The sequence below is a fragment of the Heterodontus francisci genome, unplaced genomic scaffold (assembly GCF_036365525.1).
Source record: "Heterodontus francisci isolate sHetFra1 unplaced genomic scaffold, sHetFra1.hap1 HAP1_SCAFFOLD_1068, whole genome shotgun sequence".
Lineage (NCBI taxonomy): Eukaryota > Metazoa > Chordata > Chondrichthyes > Heterodontiformes > Heterodontidae > Heterodontus > Heterodontus francisci.
In genome coordinates, this window is record NW_027141447.1 from 57,501 (window position 1) to 72,208 (window position 14,708).

A 14,708-nucleotide genomic window follows, 5' to 3' on the forward strand; every position below is an offset into this window, starting at 1 on the left:
CGGGACCGGAGGAGGTTACAGAGATAGGGAGGGTTGGAGGAGGTTACAGAGATAGGGAGGGATGTAGCTGGCTGGAGGAGGTTACAGAGATAGGGAGGGTTGTCGGGACCGGAGGAGGTTACAGAGATAGGGAGGGTTGGAGGAGGTTACAGAGATAGGGAGGGATGTAGCTGGCTGGAGGAGGTTACAGAGATAGGGAGGGTTGTAGGGGCTGGAGGAGCTTACAGTGATAGGGAGGGTGTAGGGACTGGAGGAGGTTACAGAGATAGGGAGGGTTGTAGGGACTGGAGGAGGTTACAGAGATAGGGAGGGTTGTAGCTGGCTGGAGGAGGTTACAGAGATAGGGAGGGTTGTAGGGGCTGGAGGAGGTAACAGAGATAGGGAGGGTTGTAGGGGCTGGAGGAGGTTACAGAGATAGGGAGGATTGTAGGGGCTGGAGGAGGTTACAGAGATAGGGAGGGTTGTAGGAGCTGGAGGAGGTTACAGAGATAGGGAGGGTTGTAGGGGCTGGAGGAGGTTACAGAGATAGGGAGGGTTGTAGGGGCTGGAGGAGGTTACAGAGATAGGGAGGATTGTAGGGGCTGGAGGAGGTTACAGAGATAGGGAGGGTTGTAGGAGCTGGAGGAGGTTACAGAGATAGGGAGGGTTGTAGCTGGCTGGAGGAGGTTACAGAGATAGGGAGCGTTGTAGGGACTGGAGGAGGTTACAGAGATAGGGAGGGTGTAGGGACTGGAGGAGGTTACAGAGATAGGGAGGGTTGTAGGGGCTGGAGGAGGTTACAGAGATAGGGAGGGTTGTAGGGGCTGGAGGAGGTTACAGAGATAGGGAGGATTGTAGGGGCTGGAGGAGGTTACAGAGATAGGGAGGGTGTAGGGACTGGAGGAGGTTACAGAGATAGGGAGGGTTGTAGGGGCTGGAGGAGGTTACAGAGATAGGGAGGCTTGTAGGGGCTGGAGGAGGTTACAGAGATAGGGAGGATTGTAGGGGCTGGAGGAGGTTACAGTGATAGGGAGGGTTGTAGGAGCTGGAGGAGGTTACAGAGATAGGGAGGGTTGTAGGGGCTGGAGGAGGTTGCAGAGATAGGGAGGGTTGTCGGGGCTGGAGGAGGTTACAGAGATAGGGAGGGTGTAGGGACCGGAGGAGGTTACAGAGATAGGGAGGGTTGTAGGGGCTGGAGGAGGTTACAGTGATAGGGAGGGTTGTAGGGGCTGGAGGAGGTTACAGAGATAGGGAGTGTTGTAGGGGCTGGAGGAGGTTACAGAGATAGGGAGGGTGTAGGGGCTGGAGGAGGTTACAGAGATAGGGAGGGTGTAGGGACCGGAGGAGGTTACAGAGATAGGGAGGGAGTGAGGCCATGGAGGAATTTGAACGGTCAGCCATGCCCTCTCTCTACATCCTCTGAAGGTGCTGACGTTGGACAGAAGATCTCTGAACACTGATTTCCCTTCCATATCTCATACCATCGGTTGTGCTTAGAATCAGGCAGTGTAGGAAAGGCCATTCAGCCCCTCTCGAGCCTGTTACACAGGAACAGGAGGAGGACATTCAGCCCCTGGAGCCTGTTCCTCCATTCAGTCAGGACGTGGCTGATCTGTATTTTAACTCCATTTCCCCGCCTTGGTTCCCTAACCATTAACCCCCTCACCCAACTAAAATCTATCAATCTCGGGTTTGAAATTCCCAATTGACCCCCGGCCTCGACAGCTTTCTGGGGGGAGAGAGTTCCAGATTTCCACTCCCCCCTTTGTGTGAAGAAGTGCTTCCTCACATCACCCCCTGAACGGCCTGGCTCGGATTTTAAGGTTCTGCCCCCTTGTTCTGGACTCTTCCCCCCCACCAGAGGAAATCGTTTCTCTCTATCGACCCGATCGAATCCTTTAATCATCTGAAAGACCAGTGCTGTTTGTGTGAAAGGTTAAATGTTAAACAGCAGAGATTATTACTTACAGCCCTTGCCCTCTGCTTGACTGAACATGCTGCCAGTGGAAACAGTCTCAGTTGAAGAGCCAGGGTGGGGGTGGGGGTGGGGGAGGGGCAGGGGCCGCAGCGGGGGGAGTGGGGGAAGGAGTTCCCGGTGTCCTGCGGTCAATACTTATCCCGCAACCATCACAAAAAAAAAACACAGATGAGCTGGCTCATTTATCACATTGCTGTTTGTGGGATCTTGCTGTGCGCCAATTGGCAGCTGCGTTTCCTACATTACAACAGTGTGCACACTTTAACAGAAACTCCTCCACTGGGTGCGAGGGGCATTCGGGACGAGCTGAGGTGGCGAAAGGAGCTGAGGAGACGGGAGTCTGTCTCTTTTTCTTTGTGCCTTTGAAGAGCGAGGCTCGGTTCAGACTCGGCCAATTGGAGGCTGGACAGGAAGGAGTCCGAGTGGCGGGAGGGACCGCACCCTGCTGAGACTCAGCAAGCAGCAGAATGAAGGGAAGGGGAAAGGTCTTTCTGGGCCCCCGTCTTGCCCCTGAAGGGTGGTGGTGATCCCATGTATTTGCTGCCCTTGTCCTTTGAGGTGGTAGAGGTCGCGGGTTTGGAAGGTGCTGTCTAAGGAGCCTTGGTGCGTTGTTGCAGTGCATCTTGTAGATGGTACACACTGCTGTCACTGTGCATCGGTGGTGGAGGGAGTGAATGTTTGTAGATGGGGTGTCAATCAAGTGGGCTGCTTTGTCCTGGATGGTGTCGAGCTTCTTGAGTGTTGTTGGAGCTGCACCCATCCAGGCAAGTGGAGAGTATTCCATCACACTCCTGACTTGTGCCTTGTAGATGGTGGACAGACTTTGGGGAGTCAGGAGGTGAGTTACTCGCCTCAGGATTCCCAGCCTCTGACCTGCTCTTGTAGCCATGGTATTTATATGGCTACTCCAGTTCAGTTTCTGGTCAATGGTAGCCCCGAGGATGTTGATAGTGGGGGATTCAGCGATGGTAATGCCATTGAATGTCAAGGGGAGATGGTTAGATTCTCTCTTATTGGAGATGGTCATTGCCTGGCACTTGTGTGGCGCGAATGTTACTTGCCACTTATCAGCCCAAGCCTGGATATTGTCCAGGTCTTGCTGCATTTCTACACCGACTGCTTCAGTATCTGAGGAGTCGCGAATGGTGCTGAACATTGTGCAATCATCAGCGAACATCCCCACTTCTGACCTTATGATTGAAGGAAGGTCATTTCCTTACCCTGGCTTTCTTTGATGTGGCAATTCCCCCAAGGCCGTCCAACCTCCGGACACTCGGCCATCCATTTGTTCAGCTCACGCCAGTGTTCACTGGCTATTCAACTGCAGGAGGTGGATCCGGATGGAGGACAAGGATCGCAGAGGAATCTGATGTCCTTTACACACGTACACATAGACATACACGTGCACAAATCCTTACCTCAGTCATGTTCACTCGGCCCTCTTGGAAGGAGCAGTCCCCGGCATCGTGTGTGCAGACGTGTCGATACTTGCACCAGTGACATGGGTAGGGGCCTCCGACACAGGACAGGCACCTGAGAGAGAGAGAGGAGAAACATAGCTCAAACTTCAACAAACTGTCCCTCTGGCTTAACATGATGTACATCCCATGCAAGGTAACACAGAACCAGATGTCTGAGACATACACACACAGGGAGTGTGTCAGAGTCTAGACTGAGAGTGAGATACAGAGTAAAGCTCCCTCTACACTGTCCCCCATCAAACACTCCCCAGGACAGGTACAGTACGGGGGTTAGATACAGAGTAAAGCTCCCTCTACACTGTCCTCATCAAACACTCCCCAGGACAGGTACAGTACGGGGGTTAGATACAGAGTAAAGCTCCCTCTACACTGTCCCCATCAAACACTCCCAGGACAGGTACAGTACGGGGGTTAGATACAGAGTAAAGCTCCCTCTACACTGTCCCCCATCAAACACTCCCAGGACAGGTACAGTACGGGGGTTAGATACAGAGTAAAGCTCCCTCTACACTGTCCCCCATCAAACACTCCCAGGACAGGTACAGCACGGGTGTTAGATACAGAGTAAAGCTCCCTCTACACTGTCCCCATCAAACACTCCCAGGACAGGTACAGTACGGGGGTTAGATACAGAGTAAAGCTCCCTCTACACTGTCCCCATCAAACACTCCCAGGACAGGTACAGTACGGGGGTTAGATACAGAGTAAAGCTCCCTCTACACTGTCCCCCATCAAACACTCCCAGGACAGGTACAGTACGGGGGTTAGATACAGAGTAAAGCTCCCTCTACACTGTCCTCCATCAAACACTCCCCAGGACAGGTACAGTACGGGTGTTAGATACAGAGTAAAGCTCCCTCTACACTGTCCCCATCAAACACTCCCCAGGACAGGTACAGTACGGGGGTTAGATACAGAGTAAAGCTCCCTCTACACTGTCCTCCATCAAACACTCCCCAGGACAGGTACAGTACGGGTGTTAGATACAGAGTAAAGCTCCCTCTACACTGTCCCCATCAAACACTCCCAGGACAGGTACAACACTGGGATTGGCTGGTCAATTTGGAGCACTTCCTGCCAGCAATCAGGGGGAGCAGCTGCACCTGTGTTGCAGCAATTGCAGAGTGGAGAGTGGAGACTGCAGCAACTGGGGAGAGGAGAGTGGAGACTGGAGACTGCAGCAACTGGAGAAAGGTGAATACAGAGTGGAGGGAAACCATCAAGGAAGGCTGTAATTTTTCTGGAGAGGTGGGTGTCAGGGCACCTGAAAGACTCTGAAGTTTAAACTGTTTGGGGGAGGGAGAAGAGGCCTGAAGACTCAGGGGTGGGGCAGCCAAATCCAGTAGGGGCCCCTGTGTTTGTATTGGTGTTTGCACACAGGGAGCTCCCTCCCCACCCCAACTGCCTGCTCGGGACAGCTGGAGTTGCCCGGGTGAAGACTGTCTTGTTAAAATCAGAAGAGGAGAGTACCGGGCGGCTCCAGCCGTCCCGGGCGAAGAAGCCTCCCCCAACTGGAAGACAACAAACAGTTTTGGACTAATTGTTATAAAGGTGCTCCAACTGGCAGTTGGAACAAACATCCTTTTCAGCCTTTCTCTCCCTTCCTCCACTCAGTCGCCTCAGTCACCTATCCTCCCCTTTTCCTTTACCATCCTACCCCATCCTCCTCTACTCCCACTCCACTTTGTTTAAAGTTTGCTTTTTTTTTGTTTCAATTGTGTAAATTTGTTTTGTTTCTTGGGGGTGGGCGTAGCTCTTAGACCCCATGGCAAGCCCCTCTTCGCCGGTGGCGGGGCCTTCCCGTTCATATGCTGCTGCGGCTGCTGCAGCTGCACCTGTTGCCCCGTCACCGTTTGCTTTATTAACATCGAAGCATGGGGCCAAGAGCTACGTCCACCCGAACATGACTATAGAGGCATGCGTGAAAGCAATGGCCGAGGTTGTCGGCCCTTCGGCCATTGTTGCAGCCTCCAAAATGTACGGGAAGGCAGTGTTTTTCCTGAAGACCGAGCGGGCGGTGTCCCTGGCTCTGAGCAAGGGGCTCACCGTGGGCGGGACCTTTCTGCCAGTTGACCTCCTGGAGGCCACTGCGCAAAGGCTCATTCTATCCAATGTCCCACCCTTCCTGTGGGGGAAAGCCTGGCGACCGGGGAGATGCCCCTCTCGTGGCGCAGGGCGGTCATCGTCCTGCTGCCGAAGAGGGGCGATCTCCGCCTGCTTAAAAACTGGCGTCCAGTCTCCCTCCTCAGCACGGATTTTAAGATCTTTGCCCGGGCTATGTCTACCCGCCTGGGCTCCGTGCTGGCCCACATGATCCACCCCGACCAGTCCTACACGGTCCCGGGCCGGTCCATCCAGGACAACATCCACCTGGTCCGGGACCTGATCCATCTTTCCCAGAGGACTGGTCAGTTGGTCGCCTTTCTCTCCCTCGATCAGGAGAAGGCGTTCGACAGGGTGGATCACGATTACCTTTTCGGGACTCTGCGCGCTTTCGGACTCGGGCCGCATTTCGTGGCCTGGGTCCGACTTTTATACGCCGCCGCAGAGTGTCTAGTCAAAGTTAACGGGTCCTTGACGGCGCCCCTTCGATTTGGGAGAGGAGTGCGTCAGGGATGCCCCATGTCCGGCCAATTGTATACCATCTGCGTGGAGCCCTTCCTGTGCCTGCTTCGCAGGAGGTTGACGGGATTGGCTCTGCGCGAGCCGGCCATGCGGGTCGTCCTCTCGGCTTACGCCGACGACGTGCTCCTCGCAATCACAGATCCCGTTGACTTGCGGAGGATGCGCGACTGCCAGCAGACCTTTTCTGCCGCGTCCTCCGCGAGGATCAATTGGGAGAAATGTTCCGGACTCCTGGTTGGTCAGTGGCGGGTGGACTCCCTGCCGGAGGAGATGACACCTTTTGCGTGGAGCACCACGCACCTCCTCTATCTGGGAGTCCACCTTAGCCCCGCTGAGGAAGCCTGGCCGGCAAACTGGCAGGAGTTGGAGGCAAAAGTCACCGCTCGGCTGGGGCGCTGGACAGGACTGCTCCGAGTGCTTTCCTACAGGGGCCGAGCGTTGGTCATAAACCAACTGGTGGCCTCCATGCTGTGGTACCGGTTGGTCACTTTGGCCCCGCCCCCTGTATTTGCCACCAAGATCCAGAAGAAACTCGTCGATTTCTTCTGGGGCAAGAGGAAACACTGGGTCTCTGCCGCGGTCCTGAGTCTCCCGATCGAGGAGGGCGGTCAGTCGCTGGTGTGCGTCCGCACCCAGGCTGCGACTCTCCGCCTTCGGACCCTGCAGAGATACCTGTACGTCGAGCGTCCTCCCAGATGGTGTGCACTGGCGACGTATTTTTTCCGCCAGTGTCACTGCCTTCAAGACGACACGCAGCTCCCGGTGGAGTCCGTTAGCCGCGCCTCTCTGAGGGAGTTGCCTGTCTTTTACCGGGATCTTTTCCGAGTCTGGAACATGGTCGCCTCCAGTCAGGGCGCTCCCCCGCCGGCGGAGGAGAGCGCCTCGGCTGTCCGGGCGGCCGACTCCGGGGACGGTCCGGCGGGCGGAGGAGTAGCCGAAACCCCCGGGACGCCCCTCACTGCGGGTGGCGAGGGGGCTCGGGAGTGCGGAGCGATCCCGGCCGAGCTGACCCCCGCTCGGCCGGAACTGCTCATCGGACCCAGGCCCCGAAACCCTCCTCGGGAGCCGGTCCCGCACAACCCGAGCCGCCTCTCGGAAATGCCCTCCGTGCCATTCCAATCGGCGCGGAGGGGTTTCCTGTACGGGCTGCTCCTGCACACTCTCCACTTCCTCGCCCTCGTCAGCCGGCCGGACACGCCCTGGCGGTCCGCGTTGCCATCTGGCGGCGAGGGGAAACCCCGATGGAGGTCTCTCTACGCGGGAGTCTTCCCCCTTTACATCGGGGACCTGGGGTGGAGGGTGCTGCACAGAGCAGTCCCGTGCAATAGGCTTTTAAGTAGGTTCACGGACTCCCAGGCCAGCTGTACTTTCTGCGGCCTGGACGAGTCCGTGTTCCACATTTATACGGAGTGTGCGAGGTTGCAGCCCCTATTTGAGTATCTGAAGGGGCTGCTCCTCAAATTCTGGCTGCACTTCAGTCCCACGCTCCTGATCTTTGGGCACCCGGTGCGGAGGGGCTCGGGCCGGGAGGAGGATCTCCTCGTCGGTCTGCTCCTGGGCCTGGCCAAGGTGGCAATTCACAGGTCCAGGTTGCGGGCCGTCGGGGGGTCCGTCCTCCCCGATTGCCTGCCCCTCTTCCGCGGTTACGTTCGCGCCCGGGTGTCCCTGGAAAAGGAGCATGCGGTGTCCGCCGGTACGCTTGAGGCCTTCCGCGACCGGTGGGCACCGCAGGGACTGGAGTGCATCGTCAACGCCGAGAATGGCATTTTAATTTGAGTTTTTTTGTTTATTTATCTGTTTTAATAAAGTTATTTTAAAACTGTAAATATGTACATAAAGGGGGCCTGAGGGATAAAGGCCCCCTCGATGTGAAAAATATAAAAGGGGCCTGGGGTATAAAGGTCACCTTGAAAAAAAAAAGAAAAAAAAAAAAAAAAAGAAAAAAAAAAAAAACGGGGGTTAGATACCCCCGCTGGGCCGGAACTGCTCATCGGACCCAGGCCCCGAAACCCTCCTCGGGAGCCGGTCCCGCACAACCCGAGCCGCCTCTCGGGAATGCCCTCCGTGCCATTCCAATCGGCGCGGAGGGGTTTCCTGTACGGGCTGCTCCTGCACACTCTCCACTTCCTCGCCCTCGTCAGCCGGCCGGACACGCCCTGGCGGTCCGCGTTGCCAACTGGCGGCGAGGGGAAACCCCGATGGAGGTCTCTCTACGCGGGAGTCTTCCCCCTTTACATCGGGGACCTGGGGTGGAGGGTGCTGCACAGAGCAGTCCCGTGCAATAGGCTTTTAAGTAGGTTCACGGACTCCCAGGCCGCCTGTACTTTCTGCGGCCTGGACGAGTCCGTGTTCCATGTTTATACGGAGTGTGCGAGGTTGCAGCCCCTATTTGAGTATCTGAAGGGGCTGCTCCTCAAATTCTGGCTGCACTTCAGTCCCACGCTCCTGATCTTTGGGCACCCGGTGCGGAGGGGCTCGGGCCGGGAGGAGGATCTCCTCGTCGGTCTGCTCCTGGGCCTGGCCAAGGTGGCAATTCACAGGTCCAGGTTGCGGGCCGTCGGGGGGTCCGTCCTCCCCGATTGCCTGCCCCTCTTCCGCGGTTACGTTCGCGCCCGGGTGTCCCTGGAGAAGGAGCATGCGGTGTCCGCCGGTACGCTTGAGGCCTTCCGCGACCGGTGGGCACCGCAGGGACTGGAGTGCATCGTCGACGCAGAGAATGGCATTTTAATTTGAGTTTTTTTTTGTTTATTTATCTGGTTTTAATAAAGTTATTTTAAAAATATAAGTGTGTATATAAAGGGGGCCTGAGGAATAAAGGCCCCCTCGACATAAAAAAAACGGGGGTTAGATACAGAGTAAAGCTCAAAATAAACTGTCCCATCAAACACTCCCAGGACAGGTACAGTACGGGGGTTAGATACAGAGTAAAGCTCCCTCTACACTGTCCCCATCAAACACTCCCAGGACAGGTACAGTACGGGGTTAGATACAGAGTAAAGCTCCCTCTACACTGTCCCATCAAACACTCCCCAGGACAGGTACAGTACGGGGGTTAGATACAGAGTAAAGCTCCCTCTACACTGTCCCCATCAAACACTCCCCAGGACAGGAATTAGTTACAGATCCACTTCCAGTGAAAAAGGGATAAGATGGAGAGACAGATCAGTGCGAAAGTGTTGAGACCAGAGGTTGGGCTTGAACTGACTGCAGGGCCCAGGAGGTTAAAGGTTAGAATGCAAACATAGACAGTCCACCCAGTTCCTTATCAGAGAAGGGAGTTGCCTCTCCCGTTGGTGCAGTGTTGCTATCAGAAGCTGCAAGGTCCCTCAGTCCAGTGTACTGCTGCTTTCTTGGAAATGCCTGAGGCTCACATGAGCGTGTGAATCAGGGGCTGAGATAAAGTCATTTCCGCTCTGTGGAGAAACAGGACAAACAGTGTTCGTCGACAGGCCCAAAAACAACAGCAGCCGTCCCTGCAGCCTGTTACTCAGAAACACACGACAACACCGAGAGGCTGAATCCGGGTACAGACTCCGCTCAGCACACTGAGGGCACTGTCAGACTTTCCCCTGCTCCACGGGTACAGACTCCGCTCAGCACACTGAGGGCACTGTCAGACTTTCCCCTGCTCCACGGGTACAGACTCCGCTCAGCACACTGAGGGCACTGTCAGACTTTCCCCTGCTCCACGGGTACAGACTCCACTCAGCACACTGAGGGCAGACACTGTCAGACTTTCCCCTGCTCCACGGGTACAGACTCCGCTCAGCACACTGAGGGCAGACACTGTCAGACTTTCCCCTGCTCCACGGGTACAGACTCCGCTCAGCACACTGAGGGCACTGTCAGACTTTCCCCTGCTCCACGGGTACAGACTCCGCTCAGCACACTGAGGGCACTGTCAGACTTTCCCCTGCTCCACGGGTACAGACTCCGCTCAGCACACTGTGGGCAGACACTGTCAGACTTTCCCCTGCTCCACGGGTACAGACTCCGCTCAGCACACTGAGGGCAGACACTGTCAGACTTTCCCCTGCTCCACGGGTACAGACTCCGCTCAGCACACTGAGGGCAGACACTGTCAGACTTTCCCCTGCTCCACGGGTACAGACTCCACTCAGCACACTGAGGGCAGACACTGTCAGACTTTCCCCTGCTCCACGGGTACAGACTCCGCTCAGCACACTGAGGGCAGACACTGTCAGACTTTCCCCTGCTCCACGGGTACAGACTCCGCTCAGCACACTGAGGGCAGACACTGTCAGACTTTCCCCTGCTCCACGGGTACAGACTCCGCTCAGCACACTGAGGGCAGACACTGTCAGACTTTCCCCTGCTCCACGGGTACAGACTCCACTCAGCACACTGTGGGCAGACACTGTCAGACTTTCCCCTGCTCCACGGGTACAGACTCCACTCAGCACACTGTGGGCAGACACTGTCAGACTTTCCCCTGCTCCACGGGTACAGACTCCGCTCAGCACACTGAGGGCACTGTCAGACTTTCCCCTGCTCCACGGGTACAGACTCCGCTCAGCACACTGTGGGCAGACACTGTCAGACTTTCCCCTGCTCCACGGGTACAGACTCCGCTCAGCACACTGTGGGCAGACACTGTCAGACTTTCCCCTGCTCCACGGGTACAGACTCCGCTCAGCACACTGAGGGCAGACACTGTCAGACTTTCCCCTGCTCCACGGGTACAGACTCCACTCAGCACACTGTGGGCACTGTCAGACTTTCCCCTGCTCCACGGGTACAGACTCCACTCAGCACACTGAGGGCAGACACTGTCAGACTTTCCCCTGCTCCACGGGTACAGACTCCGCTCAGCACACTGTGGGCAGACACTGTCAGACTTTCCCCTGCTCCACGGGTACAGACTCCACTCAGCACACTGAGGGCACTGTCAGACTTTCCCCTGCTCCACGGGTACAGACTCCGCTCAGCACACTGTGGGCAGACACTGTCAGACTTTCCCCTGCTCCACGGGTACAGACTCCACTCAGCACACTGTGGGCAGACACTGTCAGACTTTCCCCTGCTCCACGGGTACAGACTCCACTCAGCACACTGTGGGCAGACACTGTCAGACTTTCCCCTGCTCCACGGGTACAGACTCCGCTCAGCACACTGTGGGCAGACACTGTCAGACTTTCCCCTGCTCCACGGGTACAGACTCCACTCAGCACACTGTGGGCAGACACTGTCAGACTTTCCCCTGCTCCACGGGTACAGACTCCGCTCAGCACACTGTGGGCACTGTCAGACTTTCCCCTGCTCCACGGGTACAGACTCCGCTCAGCACACTGAGGGCAGACACTGTCAGACTTTCCCCTGCTCCACGGGTACAGACTCCACTCAGCACACTGAGGGCAGACACTGTCAGACTTTCCCCTGCTCCACGGGTACAGACTCCACTCAGCACACTGTGGGCAGACACTGTCAGACTTTCCCCTGCTCCACGGGTACAGACTCCACTCAGCACACTGTGGGCAGACACTGTCAGACTTTCCCCTGCTCCACGGGTACAGACTCCGCTCAGCACACTGTGGGCAGACACTGTCAGACTTTCCCCTGCTCCACGGGTACAGACTCCGCTCAGCACACTGAGGGCAGACACTGTCAGACTTTCCCCTGCTCCACGGGTACAGACTCCACTCAGCACACTGAGGGCAGACACTGTCAGACTTTCCCCTGCTCCACGGGTACAGACTCCGCTCAGCACACTGTGGGCAGTTGCTGTCAGACTTTCCCCTGCTCCACGGGTACAGACTCCGCTCAGCACACTGTGGGCAGACACTGTCAGACTTTCCCCTGCTCCACGGGTACAGACTCCGCTCAGCACACTGTGGGCAGACACTGTCAGACTTTCCCCTGCTCCACGGGTACAGACTCCGCTCAGCACACTGTGGGCAGACACTGTCAGACTTTCCCCTGCTCCACGGGTACAGACTCCACTCAGCACACTGTGGGCAGTTGCTGTCAGACTTTCCCCAAGACAGTCCCCTGCTTCAGATTCCTCACGAACCACAGAATCACTCGGAGGATGTGAGGAGGGACGGAGCAAATCAAACCCAGGGAGGGGGAAGAAAGGCATTTTCAAATGGGGCAGAGAGAGAGAGGGAAGAGAGAGAGAGAGATTGACTTTCCTCTCCTGAAGCTGCGGGTCCAGGGGGCAGTGTGTGCTGGACAGAGGGCACTGGACAAGGGGCAGTGTGTGCTGGACAGAGGGTAGAGGGCACTGGACAAGGGGCAGTGTGTGCTGGACAGAGGGTAGAGGGCACTGGGCAAGGGGCAGTGTGTGCTGGACAGAGGGTAGAGGGCACTGGACAAGGGGCAGTGTGTGCTGGACAGGGGGCACTGGACAAGGGGCAGTGTGTGCTGGACAGAGGGTAGAGGGCACTGGGCAAGGGGCAGTGTGTGCTGGACAGAGGATAGAGGGCACTGGGCATGGGGCAGTGTGTGCTGGACAGAGGATAGAGGGCACTGGACAAGGGGCAGTGTGTGCTGGACAGAGGGGAGAGGGCACTGGGCAAGGGCAGTGTGTGCTGGACAGAGGATAGAGGGCACTGGACAAGGGGCAGTGTGTGCTGGACAGAGGGTAGAGGGCACTGGGCAAGGGGCAGTGTGTGCTGGACAGAGGGTAGAGGGCACTGGACAAGGGGCAGTGTGTGCTGGACAGAGGGGAGAGGGCACTGGACAAGGGGCAGTGTGTGCTGGACAGAGGATAGAGGGCACTGGACAAGGGGCAGTGTGTGCTGGACAGAGGATAGAGGGCACTGGACAAGGGGCAGTGTGTGCTGGACAGAGGATAGAGGGCACTGGGCAAGGGGCAGTGTGTGCTGGACAGAGGATAGAGGGCACTGGACAAGGGGCAGTGTGTGCTGGACAGAGGATAGAGGGCACTGGACAAGGGGCAGTGTGTGCTGGACAGAGGATAGAGGGCACTGGGCAAGGGGCAGTGTGTGCTGGACAGAGGGCAGAGGGCACTGGACAAGGGGCAGTGTGTGCTGGACAGGGGGCACTGGACAAGGGGCAGTGTGTGCTGGACAGAGGGTAGAGGGCACTGGGCAAGGGGCAGTGTGTGCTGGACAGAGGATAGAGGGCACTGGGCAAGGGGCAGTGTGTGCTGGACAGAGGATAGAGGGCACTGGGCAAGGGGCAGTGTGTGCTGGACAGAGGGCAGAGGGCACTGGACAAGGGGCAGTGTGTGCTGGACAGAGGATAGAGGGCACTGGACAAGGGGCAGTGTGTGCTGGACAGAGGATAGAGGGCACTGGACAAGGGGCAGTGTGTGCTGGACAGAGGATAGAGGGCACTGGGCAAGGGGCAGTGTGTGCTGGACAGAGGGCAGAGGGCACTGGACAAGGGGCAGTGTGTGCTGGACAGAGGATAGAGGGCACTGGACAAGGGGCAGTGTGTGCTGGACAGAGGATAGAGGGCACTGGGCAAGGGGCAGTGTGTGCTGGACAGAGGGCAGAGGGCACTGGACAAGGGGCAGTGTGTGCTGGACAGAGGGTAGAGGGCACTGGACAAGGGGCAGTGTGTGCTGGACAGGGGGCACTGGACAAGGGACAGTGTGTGCTGGACAGAGGGTAGAGGGCACTGGACAAGGGGCAGTGTGTGCTGGACAGAGGGTAGAGGGCACTGGACAAGGGGCAGTGTGTGCTGGACAGAGGATAGAGGGCACTGGGCAAGGGGCAGTGTGTGCTGGACAGAGGGCAGAGGGCACTGGACAAGGGGCAGTGTGTGCTGGACAGAGGGTAGAGGGCACTGGACAAGGGGCAGTGTGTGCTGGACAGAGGATAGAGGGCACTGGACAAGGGGCAGTGTGTGCTGGACAGAGGGCACTGGACAAGGGGCAGTGTGTGCTGGACAGGGGGCACTGGACAAGGGGCAGTGTGTGCTGGACAGAGGGTAGAGGGCACTGGACAAGGGGCAGTGTGTGCTGGACAGAGGGTAGAGGGCACTGGGCAAGGGGCAGTGTGTGCTAGACAGAGGGCACTGGACAAGGGGCAGTGTGTGCTGGACAGAGGGCACTGGACAAGGGGCAGTGTATGCTGGACAGAGGGTAGAGGGCACTGGACAAGGGGCAGTGTGTGCTGGACAGAGGGCAGAGGGTACTGGACAAGGGGCAGTGTGTGCTGGACAGAGGGTAGAGGGCACTGGGCAAGGGGCAGTGTGTGCTGGACAGAGGGTAGAGGGCACTGGACAAGGGGCAGTGTGTGCTGGGCAGAGGGTAGAGGGCAGTGTGTGCTGGACAGAGGGCACTGGACAAGGGGCAGTGTGTGCTGGACAGAGGATAGAGGGCACTGGGCAAGGGGCAGTGTGTGCTGGACAGAGGGCAGAGGGCACTGGACAAGGGGCAGTGTGTGCTGGACAGAGGGCACTGGACAAGGGGCAGTGTGTGCTGGACAGAGGGCACTGGACAAGGGGCAGTGTGTGCTGGACAGAGGATAGAGGGCACTGGGCAAGGGGCAGTGTGTGCTGGACAGAGGGCAGAGGGCACTGGACAAGGGGCAGTGTGTGCTGGACAGAGGGTAGAGGGCACTGGGCAAGGGGCAGTGTGTGCTGGACAGAGGGCACTGGACAAGGGGCAGTGTGTGCTGGACAGAGGGCACTGGACAAGGGGCAGTGTGTGC

At 57.5% G+C, this 14,708-nt stretch overlaps 1 protein-coding gene across 1 annotated transcript in view; it reads right to left on the reverse strand.

Moving 5' to 3' along the window:
* LOC137363719 (plexin-A1-like) overlaps nucleotides 1-14,708 on the reverse strand; it is a gene marked incomplete at both ends in the record, with an annotated part of 151,262 nt that overhangs the window by 33,334 nt on the left and 103,220 nt on the right. The window contains one exon of the mRNA XM_068027322.1: nucleotides 3,376-3,490. Coding sequence (XP_067883423.1) covers nucleotides 3,376-3,490 — 115 coding nt within the window. The remainder of the gene's footprint in view (nucleotides 1-3,375; nucleotides 3,491-14,708) is intronic.